The sequence below is a fragment of the Aplysia californica genome, unplaced genomic scaffold (genome assembly GCF_000002075.1).
Source record: "Aplysia californica isolate F4 #8 unplaced genomic scaffold, AplCal3.0 scaffold00298, whole genome shotgun sequence".
NCBI classification, from domain to species: domain Eukaryota; kingdom Metazoa; phylum Mollusca; class Gastropoda; order Aplysiida; family Aplysiidae; genus Aplysia; species Aplysia californica.
This window is the reverse complement of record NW_004797568.1, coordinates 429,712-440,024: the sequence shown is the minus strand read 5'-3', so window position 1 is coordinate 440,024 and position 10,313 is coordinate 429,712. Positions and strand designations below refer to the sequence as shown.

Below are 10,313 nucleotides of genomic sequence, written 5' to 3'. Positions count from 1 at the left end.
GGTATAAATGGACCGGACTGTTCATAATCTTGGGGTGGTGTGCTATGTGACAATGTATCTTGATTTTTTAATGTATTCAAATTTTGCTTATTTTCCTCATAGCATGTAGTGTTCTTTTGCATACGAGACATACTTCTTTGAGGCAATCTCATCTATTTTTATTGATCAGTTTCTTCAGTCTTAGGTAGAGAGTTATGGGGAAAAAAATTCTCAAGCATCAGCCTCAGCAAATCTGTTTTCAACAACTTTCAACAGCCAAAATGCTTATGTGGACAAATTTATTTATAAAGATCTTTAACTTTATATTACTGATCCAAGGAGACTGGGTGCTCAAGCATACTTGACCTTAAATTAAACAGCAAAAAGTTTTCCATCTGACTCCATTGAGTATAGTGTGTACTGATCTCAGCTTGTAGAAAAAAGGAAATGAATATAATGAAAAACCCATGTCTAAATATTCATCTATTCTATGTTTCAGGTTTGGTCTCTGTTCTCCAGTGAAGAGTTGAAAATGTTTGAGCTGGGCACTGCTGTCACCTCTGTAGTAATGGATCACAGCGAACTCACCTTGTATGCAGGAGATGCCAATGGAAACGTCTTCTCTATTGATTTACACCACAAAGTAATTTGATTGACATTTTTGTTTCTTTTGTTTTGTCTTCTCTATTGATTTACACCACCAAGTAATTTGATAGACGTTTTTGTTTCTTTCAATAGATGATAGATATACTAACCTTCTCATACTTAGAAATATGGTGAAATGTCAACATAATAAGAAGGAAAGAACTTTACTCTCTTCCTTCAGTTCAGATAAACTTTACTTACTATTGTACTGTCTTTCAGAATTTGAAAAAAATTTTTTTTTCTTTTTTTTCACTTTTCTTTTCTGTTTTCTGTTATTGTTAGGGTAAGGGATTAAGTGCTGCTATCTTCGCTACAAGTGTTCATGTTAACTCAATTTGTTTTCCTAAGTATTACATTGTTTTTCTGAATTTTTATTTCCCCAGCCAGCTGTTAGATCAGTTCACTTAGATGTGAGAGAACCAAGTGATGGCTTCATTGTCTATCCAGCACATTCGTAAGTGTTGATATTTTCTGTACAATGAAGCTCTTATTGTGGGGGGATGAAGGATCCTATGAAAGTCAGGATTTCCACTATGAGATTGTTTTGTTGGGGTTTTTTTTTTTGTCACCTACCAAATGTTCAAGATTCTAGGTCAAAGCTTCTCAAACGCTCATGCATATTTTATTTCTACTTGTATACCTGATGTCACTTTAAAGTTTTCCCTCTTTGCTCTGTAGTCCACAAGTTCATTTCTCAAATCCTGCTACTCCTGGCAAATTCTGTTTTCCTATTCTTACCCCCATGTTTCATAGCTTTGTCTCATTCTCTCATATATAATGTAAAAACTGCCTTGATGTGTATTACACTGAACAAGTTGAGGTATATATACATATTATGCTGTCCTACCAGCTTAGGCACAACTCCCTTATGGGTAGAATGTGCATGTACATGTTTGTCTCATCCACTTTGACAAGGGAGTGATTTCTTTACTGCATACTCATGAAACCTCCTCTCCAGCTCTCTTTAAAACTGATTTATCCATAAAGGGTCTGGTCTTGAAAAAATATAGACCTCCAAAAACCTCATAGTTTTGCCAGTCTTTGAAATTAATGTCTTTTAGGACATTTCACCCAAATAAATACAGGTTAGTAAAGAGTAGAGAGATAAATGTGTGTGTGTGTGTGCCTGGTGAAAGGTACCAAATGACGCATTTTAAAGAGTCCTGGGTTTTGGGGGGTTTTTTTTGCATTTTCGTGTAAAGGGATCATTTCTGAAGAATATGTTTTTTGAATTTTTAGGATATCTTCAGTGGTTTTTTGAGATATGGTTGATTTTGTAAGGCAGGGTATGGATACAAAGCTCTGGGAAAACGGCTTTAAAGGTTCCCCTTTGTTTCTGCTTCAAATAGATTGATCTACGCTTCAACACGATCTGACAACACATTCGCTACTCACAAATCAACTTTAAAAAGCAGCTAAGATAAAAGAACAGCTTCCAAATGTTTATATTGCGTCTTCAAAACAAATTCGCCACCACCTTGAGCAAGAATTTTCAAGAAATTAGATCTAGGTTTTGTTTTAGTAGAGGTTTTACTGCACTCGCAACTGCGTAAAGTGAATGAGCGCCAGAAGATTAGAGGTGTTGTTAGGCCTACAAGAGAGTAACAAACATAAAAAAGAAGGAGAGATAAGGACGATAGAAGTTTGATCGGAAAGAAGGAGCAAACCACTCCAGAGCACCTGCCAACCACCCACATCTAGGTTTGGGCAGGGAAAAAATGTGCGATACAATTTGCTCTAAAAAAACCCGAAAGGGTATAGATGCACAAAGCTTTGCTTTGTTTACACGTTCTAGATATTCATGTGCACTACTCGCCATTAGAGAGGGGAGAGAATGACCTAAATTTTGGTATGCATTGTGATTTGGTAGACTTTATGAATGGACAAGAGAAACAATCCACAGTGTGCACTCGGAAAACCTATTTTCTCACACATTATTTAGGATTATGCAATATACCTTGTGTTATAAAACATCATTATAAATATGTTTTAAAGTAAAGGAAACTCAAGTGCTTGTTAGTAATGTAATCAATGTATTAATGGCTTAAGAATCCATTTTTAATGGAGCTTAGTTTTTGTCAAAAATTCTATTTTTAACCTTTGGCGTCTTTTGGTGCCTTTCACCAGGCACGCTCACAAATAAGTACCGGCCGAATTGTGCAGAAAACCTTTTGATAAACACACACTGAAACAATATGTTTGTCACTTGTCTCATTCTTTAATTGATACAGCAGCATGTTTTTCTTTTGACAACGAATATACTTTGTTCTTGCTTGAACTTGCTGCCGTGATGTCATCTGTTTTGAATTGATTTTTTTTGTTTGTTGTGTCTTTGCTTACTTTCCCTTTTTAAAAATATGGTCTTTACATATTATTCATTCTCAGTGCAGCTGTGCGACGCCTTTGCCTCAGTCAAGACAATGTCCGCATTGTGTCTGCATCGGATGACATGACAGTAAAAATATGGAGTTTAATTTCCACTGTTCATCCCATCACAATTGATCTAAATGGTGAGTTTGTTTCTTTTCCACATTTGTAAGTTTTTCCAAGAGACAAGAGTGATGCTTTGAATATACTGTGTACTAAGGTGTTTTTTTTAGAGAGAGGGTGGACGAAGTTGCGATTTTTGCTAGTATCTTGATTTCTGCACTGTATGGCATTAGAGTTCAACTGCACTTAAAAATGAGATAGCTGTGTACAAATATACATTTAAAAGTATGTCAGAAAACATACATGACCCTGGGCAACTCTAATTGCAAATTCAAAAGTTCTCAAAAAAAGGAAATGGGCGGGATGAGGAAAAAAAAGAAGTGCACAAAATGTTTTGTTTATCTTGTGTGCAGTACTTTGTTCAATGAGGACTGTACTCTAAATGCATTATATTTATGGAAAAGATTGATGGCTTCCAGTGCAGCTTAAATGATCCAGCCAAAATTATTAACCAGTTAATACCAGTGGAATATAGAACTGGGATTTTATTTGTCTTTTTCTATCATGAGTCTTAAAACTTATTATGTTGTAATTGGCATTTTGTCCTGAACATTGCTTTTGTCTTATAGTTCCTACTTCTCTCAAATTAGGCTTCTTATCTATATATGAGGCAGTGTGGTGAAATCAGGCGCTCGTCAAAATAATGAAATCGATGAAACAGGCATTTTTTCCTCCAGTTTGGCAATTTTTGTTGATTTTTTGTTTTTTTGCTCAACATATTTTATGGCAATATAAAAACACATTTACATGTAAAATTTACTGAAAAACGTTTAATGGCATAAAATATTTAAATTGTCAGTTTTCAAGGACTCCAGCTATAGAAGTTACCAAATTTTGGTGGCCTTTTTCTCGCAAATTTACCTCAGAAATCAGGTTACCCCCACCTCCTTCAAACGCAACTATCTCGACTTCTATTCAAGACAGATGGGTATTTTTTTCTTTGAAAGAAAGAGAAATAAATAAGCTTTAAGATTATACCAATAACTCCATATACCCAGAAATTGACAAGCGCCTGATTCCACCATATCTTGACACATGATATTTTGTTACTCATTGTCTTCATCTCTGTATTCACCACAATCTTCATTATCAAATTGTTGATTTTTTTTTAATCGTTGAGCTAGAGGTTATTATTATATGATTAATAGTTGGGTTTTTTAGGACAAGCCAATATTTTCTGAGCATTTGAAATGAATCCAGAGTAAAGAAATTTTTATAGTAATGATTTTTAAAGAATATATGTTAAAATTTATGTTACTCAGTAAGTTTAAACTTTTCCACAGAGCAAGTGTGTGATCTTCTGGTGACCCCTGTACCTGCTGCTCTTGTAAACCCTGATGCAAAGCCTCGTGTATTCCTCTCAAATCTCAAACGCAACATACATGAAGTAGAGGCTGATGGTGCTGAGGATGAAATCTTTATCGATATTCCTGTGAAATTGCCGGTTAGTATTTAGAGTTACTGCATGAGGCTTAGGCTTAAGAGGCTGAAAATCTTTATTTTTCATTTTATGTTTCACTTTTTAGTTGTTCCCTTGCATTCTGGAGAGGATTTGTTATTGTTTGAAGTTTTACATCCTTCCAGACAACATGTAGGTCACTGTTAACCATTTGGTCCCAGTCCAGGACACCTTGAATGTGTGAGAAGATCTATTCCATGAAGGATGAGCCTGGATTAGAAGCTCAAAGTTCCATGTGGCTGATTGATTCGTAACCAACTGAGCCAGATAGGTCACCTGAGTCATAGAGCACTATATTTGGTAAAAAAGTGAAGTTCTTTTCTTACTTTAAGCAAGTAATATTTTGGGTTGTTGGGGAGGAAAGTTTACTTGAAGAATAGTTTTGTTTTCATTTAATTTTAATAAGCATATGATAAGAGGCTAAAGATCTGTGAAGAAGAACATTTCATCGTAAGTAAGTCTGATTTAAGTAAATATATTATTTGCCAGTCTATTTTTGTCCTAATTCTGTTATTCTGTCCACTTATTGAAGTTACTATAAAAGGAAGTAGAATTGCAATATTATCATTTTTATGTAGAAAGAGATTTGCCGTAAGTGCAGATCATTTTAAGGCTGAGACAACACCAAAAAAGGTTTGCTCGAACATGAGGAAATAGTGTGTAAGATGCTCATGTCACCCATTCAATGAAGTTCTCAAAACTTGAAAAAAATATGGCATGGGTTGCTGTTGGTCCGGAGATAGAGGACTATACCGACCTAAGATATGCCTCTTGGTTATGGTTTTGATTGTTTGTTTTTTGTTGGTTTGGGGGGGGGTTGTTCTTCTTCTTTTTTTTTGGGGGGGGGGGGGTAATACATGCGCCATCTTGTTAAATTTTATCCCTTCTTAGAACTTTTACATACCTGTACTTTGTTGTGACATAGCACTTGCTTTTTTAAAATCTAGTATTTCTGACATTTTCAGAGTATTCATTTCCTTGCACTTTATTACCTTTTTTTCCATTAACTTTTAAATTCACAGCAGGTCTCAAAGCCACAGATGCAGATGCCTACCTCAGGGGTGGAAGAAACCAGTGTCACAATGCAAGGGAACAATTCATCACTTTTGAAGGTAATATTAAATATTACGTATTTCTGAGATTTTGGGATGTTAATCATCTTCAGTAATTTTTTCAAGATCCATATATGTGTGGTTGTATGCGAGTATGTATGTGTGTGCATACATTATGCAGTGGTTGCTGCTTATGATGATGTCACAGGTACACAGTTAGAACTCAATGATAATAAAACTAGATCTATATTGTTCTCTGATAATGATCGTGGGACACATAAAAATGGCGTTATTTTTTTCTGAAATCTCCATTTCGGCTAAAACTTCTGTCCATAAGATGTTCAGACTGCTTTCTTAACTCACCCAGCCCTAACGCTGATAATATCGGTGTGTACACGCAACGCCGACAGTATCGGTATGGAAAATTTTGCTCTCGTGACCGAAATAACTACTTTTGTGTGGAGCAGACTATAACCTAATTGGAAGAGTAACCTTTTTTCGATTGAAACAGACTATGAACAGAAGCGAAAGCCCAAATTTAAAACAAAGAAAGACATATTTGTGAACCCTGTGAGGGGGTGTGAAATTTGAATGCACTTCTTTTCTTCGCTTTTTGTTTACTTTTTGACTCTGCATATAGACCTTTTTCCATGGAGTATTGCATAAAAACTGTGACATATTTTGCCTTCAAATTTTCAATACACACAAATAAAGGTCTGAATAAAATGTGTATCAAATTTGGGAACAATATGTTAATATTTAGGGTTTTTTTCACTTTTTCAAAACGAGGTAAAAATCTCTAGGGAGAGCTGACAACCTGGAAGTGTAGGCCTAGGGTTGAGTGAGTTAAAGATGATGTGGAGTCCATATATGTCTGCTGTAGCCTGGTCAAGTTATTATGTTTCAGATTTTAAAACTTTGACAGACAAAAAAATTGGGGGGAAATGTCCAAGTATTTCCAAATGTTTTGTACTTTCATTTTATGTTTCATTTTTCAATTGTTCCCTTGCATTCTGGAAAAGATATGAAATTACCTGTTATTGTCTTCAAATTTGTGTTTAGATTTTGTTTTAACCATTGTCCAGGGGCTCTCGTGGCCTAGAGGTTAAGGTGCTGGCCTCTCTTTCAAAGGTTCCAGGTTTGAATCCGGGTAGCGACAGAAAAATTTTCTTTAAAATTGTCTCCTTTCACCTTTTTTCCTGCTTTCTAGCAATGTTCTGTCATCTGCTTTCGTCTCTACTTTCTGCCCCCACCCTCCTTTGCCCCCTCCTCTGGGCTCCTGACTCTTTCGGCAGCCTTTCTACAGCTACTCCTTGGCTCCTTCTTACTGCTGTCTTTCAGCCACACCCCTGATCTTCTGGTAGGAAAGATCTACACCTAGCCTTCTCAGACAACGGCGAAAAATCTCGGAGGTCCCGCGTGCAAGTTGCGCTTGTTAAAGATCCCTTGGTGGTCTAAAATCGATTAGAGTAGGCTTCGGCCGCCACCCGAGCAAATTTCAAAATTTCCTACCAACTGAAAATGTTTGGTGTGCCCCGCACGCTTATATGACCTTATGCAGTTGCGAGCGCCATAAAACGCTTACAAAAAATAGAAAAATATAAAAAACATTGTTCCTATACATGTACAGTAGGTTGTTATCTTTCTCCACATAATTTTTATTTTTACATTATTACTTCAGATTTGTTCTTTTGTTTTAAAATGTTTTTAAGACTTTCACCGTTATAACATGACTTTTATTATATTTTTACTTCCTGCAGAAGCACCCAGATGTTGTCAGCTTGAAGGATAAAGCAAACAAGTTGAAGAAAGCAAATGAAGAAATCTATCAATTTGCTCTCAAAGAAATTATTAAATAAAACATTGTAAAAGAAAAAAGTATTGTTCATGTCTTTTTCATCAGAATATTATTCTGATATAAGTAGGTTGAGAAGACTCTGTTCTGTTACAAGAGACAATTGTCTTTGTGCTTTGTAAGTGTACATCAAAGCAGATGGTTGGTGGGTGCTCTGGTGTGGTTTGAAGTGTACATCAAAGCAGATGGTTGGTGGGTGCTCTGGTGTGGTTTGAAGTGTACATCAAAGCAGATAGTTGGTGGGTGCTCTGGTGTGGTTTGTGAAGTGTACATCAAAGCAGATGGTTGGTGGGTGCTCTGGTGCGGTTTGCTCCTTCTCTCCTATCAAACATCTATCGTCGTGATCTCTCCTCCTTTTTTGTGTTTGTTACTCTCATATAATCCTCAAATCTTCATCACTTATATGACCTTTTTGTGTTTTAAGTGCTTTATGCTATTATCATGGGCAGGGTAAATCTGATTAAAACTGTCTAATTTCATGTATGTTCCTGACTCTGGTCAATTACTATTTGTTTATTACAACTTATAAAAATGTTCAACCCATTGACATCTGCGGTGTAGTGGTCAGGCACTTCACTGTCACACGCAGGAAACCTAAGTATCTCGGTCTTTCTGCTGGGATCCCTCTCAATCCGGATTGGCCCTGACAGGCATGCAAGGTCGGAAGTCCGCCTCCTAAATGATCAAAATTGTGTCAGTAGGGGTGTATGTGATGGTAGACTGTCAAATGAGGAGTGCAGAGGTGGGTCAGTATGATATTTGCATAATATTGACTGCGGTCATTACAATACTAAAAGTTCTGATATATACAGTGGCTTCCAAAAGGAACTTGAAAATGTTATCACCCAATCATCGTGTTATAGTCTTGCACTGCCCTCTCATGCAGCATACCAATTAAAAGCTGAATAAATTCTGCATCATTTTACACCTTAATATTTAATCTTTGTCAAGAGATGCCTGAGATATGGTCACTCAAAATTGACCTTAAAAAATCAGGCTTGGCAAAATTGTGCGAAATCAGAGAAATGTAAAAGTGTGTTTGCGCGTATAATGAGGTGCATCAACATTGGTTGAATGGACTTGTATTAAATATCACATGAAAAGAAAATATTATTGTCTCTACAATGAACAGTATCTTCTAATACTAATAATATTTTCAAACAGATTGGAAAACAAAGTAATCTAGTTACAACACACAAAACCTGGACTTTTAAGTAATACGGTACTTGTAGCAACGTATAGGCATATTTGTTGCTGTACACGTCGGATCTCTTCGTCTGCTTGTCTGTCTCTCTCTCTCTCTCTCTCTCTCTCTCTCTCTCACTCTCTCTCCCCTCTCTCTCTCTCTCTCTCTCTCTCTCTCTCTCTCTCTCTCTCTCTCTCTCTCTCTCTCTCTCTCTCTCTCTCTCTCTCTCTGTGTACAGTGTACATAATAATAATAGGCCTATATGTGTGATGTGTGTGCGCGCGTGCGGGTATTTGAAGGGGACCACTGATAGGTCCTTATATTTCTTTTCTTTCCCTCTTTTGTTTCTGTCTGTCTACCTTGCTTCTTCCGTCCACTATACGACCGTTATTGTGTCGAGGTGCTCCTTTTTACTCCAACTCAACGAGTACGTACGTATTGTGAGTCCAGTACACGTACACTTTCGTATCTTTTCGCAACTGGTGAGCCCAAGTTTGATCCTTATTATACATGTACTTATAGTAAAATGGATGGACATCTGTGAACTTGGAATAATGGTCATGTTACATTCTTTGCCTTGCACGCAAAAGACATGAATTCAGTTCTCAAAACAGGTGTTGTGTAGGCCTACTAACTACAAGCCAGGTTAGTCATGGTGGACAAGGTCGAAGTAGATAATTAATTTGCCTCCTGATATTATGGTCAGAATTAGTGTGTCTACGGATCGGAGATGCATGACAGAACACTTCTGATTCCCCAAAGATGGACGTTGAATTCGGAGCAACACGTGTGCGTTACATTTAACAGCATCAAACTTGACAAAAGAAGAAGGTACATGAATGTATGTTTTTGATCTTTTGTTTGTTTTGTTTTGTGCTGTATGTATGTGCTGTGAGTATGGATAGGGTTTCGGCTTCTTTTATTTTTCCTTGTGCTTTTTTTTTTCATTGGAACATGGGGATGGGTGGTTGGCGGGTGCTCTGGTGTGGTTTGCTCCTTCTTTCCTATCAAACATCTATCGTCCTTATCTCCCCCTCCTTCTTTTTTTATGTTTGTTACTCTCTTGCAACACGTCTAATCTTCTGGCGCTCATATGACCTTATGCAGTTGCGAGCGCTGTAAAATCTCTACTAGAAAAAGAACATGGGGTTTATATCGTCAGCAATCTCGATTAGAAAGAATCCGAGTAAGAGAACGATTCGTTCAGGATGATTAAGTAGCGGGGCTCTCGTGGTCTAGAGGTACACTCTCCCGCATTCAGTAGGTCCCGGGTTCGAAATTACAAGACATGGAAGGAACATTAATTTTCTTCTCAAGAATTTTCCCCTTTCACCTCGGATCCTTTCAGTCTATCTACTCTCTAATCATGTTCTTTTTGCTTTAGTAGAGGTTTTACGGCGCTCGCAACTGTATACGGTCATATGAGTGCCAGAAGATTAGAGGTGTTACAAAGGGAGTAACAAACATAAAAAAGAAGGAGGGGAGATAAAGACGATAGATGTTTGATAGAAAAGAAGGAGCAAACTACACCAGAGCACCCGCCAACCACCCACAAATCATGTTCTGTCTGTCCTGCTTCCATCTCCACTAACACTGTGCTGAAAAGTGTTAGAAGAATTTAAGTTGTCTTCTTTTTTCCCCTTCCAA

At 37.1% G+C, this 10,313-nt stretch overlaps 1 protein-coding gene across 1 annotated transcript in view; it reads left to right on the top strand.

Annotated features, from left to right (window-relative positions):
• The window catches only part of LOC101861742 (WD repeat-containing protein 18), a 15,589-nt gene extending 8,086 nt beyond the window's left edge, over window positions 1–7,503 (top strand). The window contains exons 7-11 of the mRNA XM_013084498.2: window positions 1,008–1,078; window positions 3,010–3,134; window positions 4,398–4,558; window positions 5,596–5,685; window positions 7,386–7,503. Coding sequence (XP_012939952.1) covers window positions 1,008–1,078; window positions 3,010–3,134; window positions 4,398–4,558; window positions 5,596–5,685; window positions 7,386–7,484 — 546 coding nt within the window. The 3' untranslated portion in view covers window positions 7,485–7,503. The remainder of the gene's footprint in view (window positions 1–1,007; window positions 1,079–3,009; window positions 3,135–4,397; window positions 4,559–5,595; window positions 5,686–7,385) is intronic.
• The last annotated feature ends 2,810 nt before the right edge of the window (window positions 7,504–10,313 follow it).